General features: G+C 36.5%; 1 protein-coding gene across 1 annotated transcript; it reads left to right on the top strand.

The window, feature by feature from the left end:
* The first annotated feature begins 1,592 nt into the window (after window positions 1–1,592).
* cnga4 (cyclic nucleotide gated channel subunit alpha 4) lies at window positions 1,593–6,799 on the top strand. Its single transcript, XM_046843070.1, has 6 exons — window positions 1,593–1,695; window positions 2,472–2,578; window positions 2,800–3,469; window positions 3,592–3,751; window positions 3,831–3,996; window positions 6,279–6,799. Exons 1-6 carry the CDS (start codon window positions 1,652–1,654, stop codon window positions 6,797–6,799), a joined length of 1,668 nt encoding a protein of 555 aa, XP_046699026.1. The 5' UTR covers window positions 1,593–1,651.
* The last annotated feature ends 8,201 nt before the right edge of the window (window positions 6,800–15,000 follow it).

Here is a 15,000-nt window from a genome sequence, read left to right as displayed (position 1 = left end):
CCCTGTGGGTCCCTCCAGAGAGATGTCACTGCAGCAACCAGCATCAGCTTCCTCCTATACTGGAACACGGGTTCATCTGCTTGTTACTATGAAGATAAGATTATGAGGCCAAACATTGATGTATGTATATATATATGTCCCATTCTGACTGATTTATAGATGAGGAAATATCAGTGCATATGTAAGAAATTGATCTGTCAGTTTTTTTCTAAAATACATACTCCACAATAATGCCAAACTACTGTTGTGTGTATTGACTACTGCAAGTAGTAAACTGGTAAAGCTACAATGAATCGCTGGACTAAACTTGTTAGCTTGCATCGCACACAAAAAGATGAAGTGCAACCAGAAAAAGCAGGTGGTGGAAAAGAAGAGAAGACCGAGCAGAAAACAAAAGTGAAGTGAGTGAATCTCTAATTCTTGTCTTTGATTGAAAAAAAAAAACCCAAACATATATTAAGAAATGTATAATTTTTAAGATAAATTATTGCAATGTGTTGCACTATAAAATACAAATAATTTGTTTGATTAGGCTGCAGGTCTTAACTGTAACTTATATAACACTTCGGTGACATTATTGTAATTGCACAGTATAACATGCAGTAATATTACATATACTGTATGCTAGATGCTAAAAGCATTTATCAAATGCCATCTAGCTTTTTTTTTTTATTTTTGCATATATATATTTATTTAAATAAAAAAGCTTCAGTTATTTCAGGAAAACAGGTTAAGTTTATGATAAACAGATAAGTTTACTAAGTTTGCCCAGCTAAACATCTAATGCTTGCTGTTAACAATAAACCAAAACAATTAGTAATCAGGGAAGGGTAAAAGAAGACAATAGCGACATCTAGTGTGGAAAGAAAGAAACACAAAGACAGAAACTGTGCTGATCTCTGTGCTGAGAGTGACCAAAGATCCTGACAGTAACTACAATACAATTACCAGGGGTAGACTCTAACTTGACATCTAATTTGAGAAAGCATGTTGAGTTAAAATAAAGTAATTTGCCAACCTTACATGTCCGTTTTTTTGTGGATGCTATTGCAGGGTAGTTTTCTAGTCTCAATTCGACTAGCTACAGCACATGCTTTCTATTGAATCATTAATGTTGCAAACTTGAATTATGTTTTTAGGCAAAACTGTGCAGTTGCTTTGAGACAGTAATAAAATAATAAAACTTGATACTTAACTTGACTTAATTTCATTAGTTAAAACATGCATTTTACTTCTTAACATTTGTGTCAATTTAGTGGTAGCAGGCTGCTACGTTTTACTTTCACGTGAGTATATTTTTTGATGGATACTTTTTAATAGTGATGGATTATATCTATGTTTTCACTTACTTTAACTACAATTGATCAGTATTTTGTTCAGCCCTGAAATAATAATCCTTAATAAGATGAACCATGGTAACTTTAATTTTAATACTGTATACTGTTTGTTATAATGCATCTATTTTCTTTCCACAGCACCAGTGTGAGTACCTCTGTTTAATCTTAATTTCTCTCTCTCTCTCTCTCTCTCTCTCTCTCTCTCTCTCTCTCTCTCTCTCTCTCTCTCTCTCTCTCTCTTTCACTCTGCTTTCAGCTGGAGGGAGTGGGTAATTGATCCCTCCGAAGAGTTTTACTATGGCTGGTTGCAGGTCATGATCTTTCCCATCATCTACAACTGGGTTGTTATTATCCTCAGGTATGAGGTTTTATAATGTCGAGGCCCTGATTTAAACTTCATATCAAAGCATACTGATACATGAATGACAAACAACCTAGCTCCAAATACTCTTTGAAAGGCAGCAAAGATTAGAATGATATGTAAAAGGAACTATACTTCACTTACATTATGGACATTTTACAAGTTAAAATGCCATTAATGTTTGTAGTGCAGATCTGACTGAGTAAATAAAAACACTGGTAAAGGTTTAATTTAATTAGGTATCTGGAATTCTGCTTGTTTAAAATGAGAAACAGAGACAATAGAGAAGGAGAGTGCATTGGAATAGTGCTTTGGCTCAACTAATAATTAAGCTATTTGTGTAAATTCGATATGCCATTTTTTGTTACATTTCTCATTTTAAAGGAATTTTATAAATTCTTTGAAATTCACATTGTGTCTCAGCCCATTTATCAAATTCCCCATAATAATAATTTAGATGACATAAAGAAAACACCCATTGGGGTTAGTAGGTTCTTTTAAAAATATTTACAATAACTGCTTCACTCTGTATGTAACAGGGTCTGCATGTTAACATTGGTACAGTTGTTTATATGGCAATGCATTGATTTAGAAATTTACTAGAACTACTTGCATTCAGCAGTTTGAACTCACACCTCCCAGCCATTTCAATTGAGTATTCAGATGATCCATTGTAAAAAAAGTCAATAAAGGTGAAGAAATCACATCTGGTATTATTTCATATAGACAGAGATCTTGTTGTCTGTAATTAACTTTTGCTATTATTGTTTAAGGGTCTGTTTTTATGAAGTTGATCAGAAATTTCAGGCCATTTGGTACACATTAGACTACATCTCCGATTTGGTTTATGTGGCTGACATATTCATCAAAGTTCGTACTGGTAAGTATAAGAATGTCACATTTAACATGTCAACTAAATCAACAAGTATTTCACAAGCTAAAGTTGGTGTTTTAATAGAAAACAATGCACATTTTTACTCCAGAATCAGGATTAGAAAACAATCATGTCAACACATACTACTTAGAGCGAACTGTCAATGAGGAAACAAATTGAATGGGTAAATAATGTATTTCTCCTCCTCTTCTCCCTTCTCTCCACAGGGTTTTTGGAGCAGGGCAGCTTAGTGCGAGATATGTCACGGCTAAAAAATCGCTACTTGCACTCCTCTCAGTTCTTCTGGGATGTGCTGTCGCAGCTACCCACTGATCTGCTTTATCTGATTGACACTGTCAAGACTCCTGTGGTGAGAATAAACCGGTTTCTCCGTTCTCCTCGCCTCTCTGAGACCTTGGACCGCATGGAGACACGGACCGCCTACCCCAACGTATTCCGCATATCCAAACTAATGATCCTCATTTTTATCCTCATCCACTGGAATGCATGCCTCTATTTTGCCCTCTCAAAATATATAGGCTTTGGAAGTGATGATTGGGTCTATCCTGATCCTACAGACAACGAGTATAATTCCACACGCCGTCAGTACTTCTATTCCTTCTGGTTTTCCACTCTGATCCTCTCCACAGTTGGAGATACCCCTCAGCCGACTTGCGAGGAGGAGTTTCTCTTCATGATTGCTGACCTGTTGATTGCTGTGTTGGTGTTTGCATCTGTCGTAGGAAGTGTAGGGAGCGTAATAATGAACCTTCAAGACAGGGACAATGTCTTCTTCCCCAATCACGAGCTGGTAAAGAGTTACTTGCGCAGTCGGCGAATCAGCAAAGCACTCCACAACCGTGTCAACACCTGGTACCAACATCTTTATATCAACAAGTAAGTCTTATTCCTGATAAAAAAAAATCACTTATCTATTGCACTTGTTCAGCTATACTATGTGCATATCATTTCACACGGCAGAAAAGGTTTGCTAGCCATTATGCTCTGCTCTAAAACAGAAAGATCACCAGGGAGAATGAGATCCTCCTGCAGCTACCGGTCACACTGCAGACAGCTATTGCTGTGAGTGTGCACCTACCCACTCTGTCCAAGGTCACCATCTTCCAGAATTGTGAGAGCAGCCTGCTGGAGGAACTGGTGCTCAAGCTCACCCCACAGGTCAGAATTGAAAGATTTATGGGAAAGCTAAAATTATTCTGTGTAGTAAATGTTGTTGTTTTTTTTTTCATTTGTGAAGGTCTACAACCCCGGAGAGTACGTGTGTAGAAAAGGTGATGTAGGGCATGAAATGTATATAATCAAAGAGGGGAAGTTGGCTGTGGTGGCAGATGATGGGGTCACTCAGTTTGCTGTACTGGGTGAAGGCAACTTCTTTGGAGAGATCAGCATCCTAAACATAAAAGGTACACACACACCTAATGCTATAACATACAGTACAGACCAAAGGTTTGGACACACCTTCTCATTCTAAGAGTTTTCTTTATTTTCATGACTATGAAAATTGTAGAGTCACACTGAAGGCATCAAAACTATGAATTAACACATGTGAAATTATATATGGATTTATATACATAACAAAAAAGTGTGAAACAACTGAAAAATGTCACATTCTAGGTTCTTCAAAGTAGCCACCTTTTGCTTTGATTACTGCTTTGCATACTCTTGGCATTCTCTTGATGAGCTTCAAGAGGTAGTCACCTGAAATGGTCTTCCAACAGTCTTGAAGGAGTTCCCCGAGAGATGCTTGGCACTTGTTGGCCCTTTTGCCTTCACTCTGCGGTCCAGCTCACCCCTAAACCATCTCGATTGGGTTCAGGTCCGGTGACTGTGGAGGCCAGGTCATCTGGCGCAGTACCCCATCACTCTCCTTCTTGGTCAAATAGCCCTTGATGCCTTCAGTGTGACTCTACAATTTTCATAGTCATGAAAATAAAGAAAACTCTTTGAATGAGAAGGTGTGTCCAAACTTTTGGTCTGTACTGTACATCTGAATGTCTAAAGTACAGCACTTCAAATCTTTTCTACTATTGTTGAGAGCCATAGAGCCATCTAAATTTAGAGGCATACATGATAAATAAATAAAACACAGAACATTAACCCTGTCTAAGAACACCTCCCTAAAGGCAGCACATCAACTTGATCAACCAGAATTAGATTTACAGTTACACTGCATGTTGTAGGTAATTGAGGCAATTGAGAGGAAATGTCCCTTCTGGTCATACATACATTCAACATGTTTGACCCCTGTAAAATATATAGCATCATGGATTATTAGAAACCTAAGGATATTTAAATCTAGATGATGCCAGCATTAAATGTCTGCATTTTGATCACTTCCTTCTTTTATTATTAGGAAATGGCTAACTCTATAATTCCATTAAATTTTATTTGTAAAGCACTTTCAACAATAGACATCATATCAAAGCAGCTTTACACATATAAATCAGTAATAAAGAATGAATAAGATTGTTCTTTATAATTTATAGTCTTTATTTGTTATAGTGCCAGGAACCTTGCAATTTCAAGTCGGTGGCCTTGTTTGTCACAAATACTTAATCCGATTGAAGTCTAGACTTTGACAGAGTTTCTAGCATATCCTAACAGGTTCTTGGTCATGGGCACTTAAGTTTAATTTTGGAAGTAAGCTTGGTATCTATGTCCACTCTCAAATGTTTTACAGTCTATAATAGTTTTATATTCTGTATTGTCAGGATCTGGGGTGTTTCTGGCTTTTTTTCTATGGTTGTGTTTCCCTTTTTCCCCACCAGATGTCGCCAGAGTGTTACCGAGTCCTTCGTTAGCTCCTGTTATTTTCACTAGGGAACCCATTTACGAATTCAAATCCTTCTGAATCACTCAGTGAACCGGTCCGAGTCCCGTGAGTCTCTTTTGTCAGTAGGGATTCTGCCTCCTATTGAGACGGAATTCCACTAGAGGCCGCTCACCGAATCCAAAGAATTCACCGAATCCGTGGATTCATGAATCCCACTCATCGCGTTATGAGTCATGAATCACACGGTCCAGGTTGATCAGATAGGAATCGTATAGGACCCCCGAAACTGACTCTCAAGTGTTTCTGGCCATGTTGGTAGTTCCTGAACAATTCAGTCAACTCCTTGTGACTACAATTACTTGATAACAACAAATTAGAATAACTAAATCGTGTAATGTATAATTTGTATTTATGTTGTTAGTAGCAAGATAACCAAGAACTCAAGTGATCCGAGTAAATGAAGAGAATGATTCATGAATCCCGAGTCATTAAAAGGATTATTTAATCCACACGAATCCGGATTCGCTTGTCTTTTGTTTCAATCTGATTCTTGTGTGCTGTGTGTATTTAAATTCCAAATTAATCCAAATATGCGGTCTGTTTTATGAGTTTTTATAAAAAGTCTCCTTTTCTATTTGTTTTTCAATGCTTTTTGCCACATCTTACTCTAGACACAACCTTTTAAAACTGGTAGAGCTTTTTGCCAAGAGCAAAAAATATTTTTGACTGAGTTTAATTACAATGGACAAATTATTTACACTTTTTGTTACACTATAGGACATTATTTTGTGTCAAATTATGAAAGTCTATTTTAAATTCCTGGTTGTAACCCTAAGATGTGAGGGTAAACATTTGTGCATGGCACTGTAGTATACTATATTCTTTGATATTGATCCATTTTGCACCATCTAGGTAACAAATCAGGTAATCGACGCACAGCCAACATCCGCAGTATTGGTTACTCAGATCTGTTCAGCCTGTCCAAAGAAGACCTGACAGACACTCTGTGTGAGTTCCCAGCTGCCAAGCGCCTTTTGGAGGAAAAAGGGCGTCAGATCCTCACCAAGATGGGAATGCTAGAGACTTCAGATGAAGGGGAGGAGGATACAGAGAAGATTGAGGACAAATTGGTGCGCATTGAATCTAGCCTGGAAACACTACAGACCAAGTTGGCGCGGCTGATGGTTGAACTGGAGTCTAGTGTCTACAAGATGATGATTCGTGTGGAGCAGTTGGAAATGCAGACAGATGGCTGGGAGGGTATTGTGGCTGAGGGAGCCGGGAGTGAAACTGACGATGAGGCTGAGATAGAGAGGAAGATTGGAGATGGTGAGGGAGAGCAAGAGGAGGAACCACAAGGAGAGAGGGGTGAGGGGGATGGAGGAGAGGAAGACAAGGATGACAGCAAAGAGATAAAACAGAAGTTAGAATAGTAAATGGTGTCAGAGATACAAGATCATATATCAGTTATTTTCAGGCTATTCCTACACTACACTATGCCAAGTCAATAGATTCGAGGAATGTCACAGAATAAAACTGGAATTCCCTCTGGCAAGAACCAAGGCACTTTTACTGACGTTGTACACATCAAACAAAACAGTACAACTTTTACAACAAAACAATACAACTTTGCAATTAAGTGCAATTTATCTGATCACACTTCATAACATTCTGGAGTATTTGCAAATTACCACCATAAAAACCGAGGTAGCAGACTTTGTAAACATTTATATTTGTGTCATTCTCAAAACTTTGACCACAGGGTGGCAGCAGTTGAGCATGTGAGCACAGCCAGTGAACTTCATTTCGTTTTAGATTTTATATTCCCATAGGGAAACTGTTTTATATACTTACTAATTTATCTTACTATATACAGTATATAGTGATATTGTTTGGGAAATTTGTTGCAGATCCTATACCAAAACAATATGAGCAAGGCAGAGATCATCCTGGATGTGGTGACACAATATAATAGCATAAACATGACCCATGACCTACCTAATTTACAAGGGTGAACAATGTGGAATATAAAAAAAAAAGAGTAAAAAAAATATGTAAATCATTATGAGGAGAAGATACATTATAGTGTAGTAACAGAAGAATGTCTGAGTGGTCAAGTTATATCATGACATTTCATAATATAATAATACTAATAAATTATATTCAAAGTAATATGAAAAATACTCAAGAATGTTGTTAAAAGCTATAAGATCATTTTGTCCTCCAATCTGTTATTAGGAATATTGCAGGTTCACCTATATTTATTTATTGCATTTCAGATCCATGCCAATATCCAATATATTGATCTTAGCTTAGATGTCTTAGATAAACTTTGAGTGAATCTTTGCTTCCAAATTAGCCTTTTATACCTCACTAAACTTGAAAGTATTTTATGTAAAGTGAATAATTATATAGCCACTATTCTGTACACTGGCTGTACTAGGCAAAAGCTTTATTTCACAAAGCGGATGAAACCCTTAAACTCCCAGCACTCACTGGTCCGGACCTTTATTCCTTACTATTGTAACTGCACAACCTAACTATTATACAAGATAATATGTTTCTAGATGTGTATCTGTGTAATTCTTTTCTCTACTTTTTCCTTTTAGTTTTAATCATTATTATTATTATTATTATTATTATTATTATTATTATTATCATAATCGGCAAGTACAAGTACTTTCGATGTGCCTTATTTAAGGTACAGGTGTTTCTTTATATATATATATATATATATATATATATATATATATATATATATATATATATATATATATATATATATATATACACATACACACACATACACACATACACACAAAATGGCCAAAAGTAAAATTCCCATAACTGTGGCCAGAAAGTTTGGAAACACTAAATTTTATAGGATGCATATATGTGTCACATTCTATTCATGTACACTCCAAACATACAAAAATATGCAAAAATCCAGACAATAAGAAAAAAGTTCATCTGAACAAAAAAAAACAGCAGCCACGAATGACTGCTTGAGTGCGGTGAACAGTGAGACCAAATACAAGTGCTAATTAGCAAGTATTGTAAAACAAGATCAAACAGTCATGTGATATAAAACAAGGTGCAGTGGGTGATGGGAATATAGTTTGGTGGCATAAACATGACAGTATGCTGTAGCATTAGAAAGCATCAAGCCTGGTGAACATGAAATGCCGTTGTGCACAAAGCAAGATCGGTGTAGATATGGTTTACAAAGTACAGTATATATGGAAGAACTTGCACAGAGGGCCCTGAACTCAGTTCCACCAAACACCATTGGGATGAAAAGAAAGCTAACTACACCCCAGGACACCTCATCCGATAACAATGCCTGACCTCACTAATGCGCTTCTTGTTAAATAGGCACAAATCCCCATAGCCATGCTCCTAAATCTAGAGAAAAAACTTTCTCAGATTTTGAAGTTTACCAGTAATAAAGAGGGAATGCACCACATTTTATACCTGAAAGAATAGTGGTAACGTAATTATTGACATCTTTATTGTAAATCTCAAAAGTGTCATTTTTCATTTACTGAGAAAAGGATAGCTGTCAGCTTCAGTGGTCCGAAGGGACTCGGCTGTCGCCTGAGCTTATTTGAATAATTGATGTTACCCTCCAATCAGAATCGGTCACACATTAAGTCCATTTACTGTGCTTAATTGGACAGCAGGTTCATGTGGCTTGTCGTGGACACTGAAGGGAGCAGATGGTGAATTAATAGCCATGGGGTTAACACAGCATTCCATTTTATGCCTCCCTTTGGCCGTTTTAGCTGATATGTGGGTGTGATTGTGTTTTTATTTAGCATTTACTTTAACAAGCTCTGGCCTACAATAGAGTAAACGTGTTCCTGTACTTGGATTTCATTCATCAGTGTCCACCTTTGACAAATGTCAGAGCTAGTGGATTGATTTCTTTCAAATCTCAATTCACATCTCATTATGACAGTACCTGTGATGGATGAATCAAATATAGTTAAAAACTAGAAAAAGAAATATCTCTAAATATTCTATTTTGATTTCGAGTTAAACTGAGATTTGAGAACAAATGTGGCAGGTGTGGGAATTTTCCAATATGAACACATATTATAACAATCTTCTCCAAAAAAGCCCATCTGTTCGGAATTGTGTGTTTATAAACGAAATTACCGTGCATATTGCAGTCCTGCTCTTGTTCTGTGTGTGCGTGTGTGGGTGTGTGTTTGTGTGTGTGTGTGTGTGTGTGTGTGTGTGTGTGTGTGTGCGTGCGTGTGTGTGTATATGTGTGTGTGTTAGAATGAAAGCTGACCATGCCACACTTAGTGACTGATTGTATGAGATCATAACATCCAAACAGACAAGCCTTACCATTAAAAATATCATCATATGAATCACTTGGTAGAGCAGAAGATTTCCACAGAAAGAAACTTTGTGTGAGTGAAAAGTTAGCATATTAGTTTTCATGATTTATTTATTTTTAAATGAAAGCAGCCATTGCTCTTGCATATGACAGGAACAGGATCTATCCTGACAGATTTTTAGATGAAGTGACATGGCAGTGTTCCTAAGATATTTCTGCTTGCCATGTCTTTGTTCCCAGCTGAATATGCAGAGAGTCGGCTCAGGTGGTCGGCGTAGCGCCTCAGATTGTCAATTTAAAGAAGAATGTCTCTGAAATGGCAAGAGGAATGCAGCGGAAATAGGATCGGGTGAGGATTCCAAACGAGCTCTGCCTAGAGCTGCCTCTCTGTATAATGCTGCACGCTTCTGTATCAAACTAATAAATTACAGTCCTTCCCTTCCATAACAGCAGCGTAAGAGAGACTAACTCAGACAGAAAGAGACATTGTGATTTGGATCCCAGATGTGACCCTGGGTTACCTAGCAACAGGTCAAAACCCTGCAAAAACATAGAGATAGAGAGATCGACCTCTAGTTCTAAATGCAGTGGTATAGGTTATGGACAATGAAAAATGATAAAAATACTTACTGGTGTTATATTGGATAATGCTATTTCTCATCTATTTAGAATGACAAACTGCATCTAAATACAAGCACAAGGACAAGAACATCATTAGAGAAGGAACTCGCACAATGTTTGTGGTATAAACATACCATGAGTTTAACCATAAAATAATATCTAAGGTAATATTATATTATATTGTATTATATTATATTATATTATATTATATTATATTATATTATATTATATTATATTATATTATATTATATTATATTTTATATATTATTATTTGAAAAACATAGATATTAAAGCAGTATTAACCTAATAATAAATATACAATTTCCTAACTATCACATTAACAGTGTATTAAAACACTGTCAACATTTTTGCTTTTATTAAGTATGCATATGCATAAATATAGCAATATATAACATACATAAATGTCCATCCTTTTTATTTCGAGAAAGAATAACTTCCATTATTGATTACTCTCAAGTTGTTCTGCTTTCTGTTGAACTGATTATGAACTGTATTTACTGTCATGCTAAGTAAATATCACCGATCAGGAATCAAAACAAAAAGTTTAAAACAGAGTGTTTGCTTTACCCTGATTGGTGGCTTGCTGCCTGCTTGACCAGTTAAATTATTAACTCTTATATAAAAATGATTGAGTTCATAAAATTTCATTGAGTAAAAAGTAAGATATTTGATTTTAAAATGTAGTAAAGTTAAAGTAAGATTCTCTTCAGTAAAGCACAGATATGCAAAAAAGCTATTGGCTATAGACGAGATCAAACTCTACCTAGTTCTGGAAATATGCATCTAATAAAGTGTCCATTGAGTGTGTTTTCGGACATTCTGGCAAAAACCTGGCTTGTCTCAGGCTGGAAGCTCTGCTAGGGCGCAGGTGGAAATTTCAGTATGATAATAAAACCAAACACACCATGAAATCAGCAAGAATTGATGTTTGTAGGCCAGATTCATCGAGAGCTATTTTAAGCAACAATTTCAATAATCTTTCATGAGCGTGTGGAGATTAATAATAAAAAAAATATTTTAAAGATTGTCTCTAAAAGATTAGTATGGGTAAATAGGGTCCTTCTTTTAACAATTGAAATTACAATCTAGCTATTCCTATTCATAATTATGGTAGAAAATCCTGCACCCGTGGCCTTATTTGTGCAATTTTGTTTGGAAGTAGTTGAAAATAAGCTTTTGGGCTCATGATATCAATCAGTGTTTAATATCATTATATTAATAGAATGATGTGCTGAGTAACATTAGAGTCTTTTCACATAAACTGAGATGATTACACTAGAGACTTGTGACAAAAATAATAATAGAAAATTATTAAGTTTATTTCACTCAACTACTTTCACTCAAGTAAAAGTTTAATAGTACTTTTACTGGAGTAATATTTTACCTACGGTTTCTTTACTTGAACTCAAGTGCATGATTTGTTTACTTCGTCCAGCACTGTACATGAGTAAGGTCATTAATTGAAAATGAGCATATCATTATCATTATTACAATCATAATATAAGGTGACCTATTTATCTAGATTTGTAAAGTTTGATAAGTGATGAATTTCAAGCTTCTTCTGTGCTCTCTAGTTTTCTCCCACCTTTCAAACACATTGCAGTAGGTGGATTGACCATGCTGAATTACTCTTTGGTGTGTGTGTGTGTGTGTGTGTGTGTGTGTGTGTGTGTGTGTGTGTGTGTGTGTGTGTGTGCGCAAATGTTTGTGTGCATGATGACCTGCAATGGTCTGCCATTCCACCCAGGATATTCCCACAGTTCCTGAAAAAGGCTGTAAGTCTAAATAAAGCACTTATTAAAAGTGAATAATTGTTGTTAATTCTAGGCTAATTAAAATGCTCACAAACAGACTTTAGAATTATTTTACTTTGCATATGTTTAATTGTGAAAGTGGAGTGGTACATTTGTCTAGGGTTGTCGTTTCAGCATAAAATGTACCAAACTAGAATTTTCACAAGATTTAACAATAAAGGATAGATCAGTATTTGGTCTAATAATTTTCTACAGGTTTTGTTTTCATGGTCATCTTTCAGTCCAATATGTCTCTTTACTTTTAGAGAATCTTGTTCCCGTAAACAAAACCTGATTAAACACTTAAAAAACCACTTTACAGCCCCATATTTTCGTGAAATAGATGAGTGATGTTCATGCACATGCGCTTAAGTGATGTTTTGTAATAGACAAACATGCAGCCATACTCTCAAGAGAGACTTTTCATGCCCTGACATGCTTTAGTGCAACTCTTTCCCCCCTCTTTCTTTTTCCTCTTTGCTCTTGTTCTCTGTATAGCTTAGGTGGTTTACTCCAGGTTTCACTTTATATTCTGTAGTCATCTAATTTACACTTAACCACTCTCCCTAGGTAATATCCTAAGCATCGACACCATGGTGACTCAGCCTCAGCGGCCATGATGACTGGCAAACACACATGCATGCTCACTTGCACTTGTACACCTGGTACATTGCAGCATATGTTTTGACGATGCTGAGGTGTATCCCAAAGGACCTTTCATAAGTAAAAGGATTTTTGGAGGTTACCTTATTGGAATTAGAGCTGCCTGTGCCCAAAGAGTGCATGTTCTCTGAAATGGGTGATTTTAAAACTCATTGTATCAAGGAATGGCTTCATCCATCTCTTGATAACTCATCTAGATGATGTACACACAAATTGCTAAAGCTCACACTCACCCACTGAGAGGCACAATGTGGGGGAGACAGGGAGGAAGAATAAAAGAGAGAGAGAAAGAGAGAGTGAGAGAGAGGGAAAAACTCATTTAAAGGTAAAATCCATCATCATGGGGCCTGTCACTTTTCATTAGGGAGTGGCTAGTGGTCTGGGAGTGGCTTGGGGGAGGAAATTTTGCAAAAGCGGCAGCAAGTATTAGAGTGAGAGAGACAGAGGGAGAGGGAGGGGGGGGCAGAGAGAGAGAGAGAGAGAGAGAGAGAGAGAGAGAGAGAGAGAGAAAGAAAGAGAGGGAGACCTGATGGAAGCTGTGTTACAATGACAGACCTCCTCGGGTCAAAAACTCAAACCCCATACCCATGTGTCTGTTTCACTCATATCACACACACACACACACACACACACACACATACACACAGCCAGCTGACAGATGTGATGAACATGATATATAACCCATATTATAGTAAGACAGTGGTACTGATAGAATAGACCTTATGGTCACCATACACCGAAAAACCCAATGTCCAGGTAAAAATTGACAAATTAAATAGTCTGATAATAATACACCATTCAATTTAATTCAAATTTACTAGTATAGCATTTTATTTAATGAGCGAGCCAGTGGCAACTGTTTCAAAAAACTCCCTGAGATGGCATGATGAAGAAACCTTGAGAGGAACCAAACTTAAAAAGGAACCCATCCTCATCTGAGTGGCACCGAATGTCCATTCATTACACTTCTATCATTGTTGAGGTGTACTGTTTAGCAATAGTTGCTTAAATGCACAAATGTTCATGCTACCTGCGGTCCTGAGCCATTGTAGTAGACTTTTGATATCATTATTTTGTTTATAGACAGCTTTTCCATTCCCCACTTCTAAATCTGTTTAAACAAACCACAAGTCAAAATATAGAATTTCTTCCTCATAATGTTCTCTAAAAGGTGATAAAAAAGTAAATACTTAAAAACTAAAAAAACTAAAAAAAATGTTCAACAGTACATGAGTGCAGTATTGCCTTGTAGTACAGGTAGTCGTCGACTTACAACCTATGCAACTTACGACCATTCGACTTTACTATCACAATCGCTAGCCGCAGCGTACGTAATTTTTTTACCAGCTTCCAGCATAATTTCACAGTACTGTACATATAGGCTACTTTACTTATCACCAAATCGTCTTACAAGTGTCGTACACCTCGGCTACGCCGCTAGCCGCAGCATACGACAGTGCGTACCAGCTTCCGGCATCATTTCACAGTAAAGTACATATAGCCTACTCTACTTACGACCAAATCATGTTACGACCGATTTGTCGGTCCCAATTGTGATTGTAAGTCGACGGCTACCTGTATAAGCTCACTGTCAATAAAAAATTTCCATGTCAGTATTTGGTAATAACACAGAGTCTGTGAAAAATTTGGAAACACTTTTTTTTGTGAAACACATGAATGTTTTTTTTTTCGTTCATATGGAACAAACTAGGTAATATAACAGTATGAACATTTACTTTGACCAAATAAATATATAAACGTGTATATTTCTCGTTTATTATGTTTTTTTTTTTTTAAAAATCCTCCCTTAGCACGAATATCAGCTTTACAAATTCCTAACAATAAGACAGTTTGTTTTTACAAACATTCAGCTGGAATATTTTGCCATGCCTTTTTTAAAACTGCAGTTTGGACGAGTTGGTTCAGTATTTCTTTTACCTGGAATAAGTCTCCAGCCTTCGCTGCTTGAAAACAACACCAAACCATTAAGCTTCCTGTTGTCTTGGATAAGGTCCTCTGTTAGGGTCAAAACTTTCCAATTTGGATCCATCTGTCCACAGAACTTTCCTCTAGTCATTCACTGTCCAATTCTTATGTATCTGTCTTTTATCTAGTTTGCTGCATATAAACAAAAGAAACAGGTGTGTTTCAAAAATGATCAAATACTATGTGTTTCCAAATTTTT

The sequence above is a fragment of the Silurus meridionalis genome, chromosome 3, assembly GCF_014805685.1.
Source record: "Silurus meridionalis isolate SWU-2019-XX chromosome 3, ASM1480568v1, whole genome shotgun sequence".
NCBI lineage: Eukaryota > Metazoa > Chordata > Actinopteri > Siluriformes > Siluridae > Silurus > Silurus meridionalis.
This window is presented reverse-complemented; position numbering and strand designations above follow the sequence as displayed.

Bases quoted from the DNA above. Each gene is read 5' to 3' on its own strand.
- cnga4 (XM_046843070.1), top strand. From the start codon at position 1,652: ATGATCTTTCCCATCATCTACAACTGGGTTGTTATTATCCTCAG. The intron at 1,696-2,471 runs GTATGAGGTTTT...TTATTGTTTAAG, and splicing joins TGGGTTGTTATTATCCTCAG to GGTCTGTTTTTATGAAGTTG. The intron at 2,579-2,799 runs GTAAGTATAAGA...TTCTCTCCACAG, and splicing joins ATTCATCAAAGTTCGTACTG to GGTTTTTGGAGCAGGGCAGC.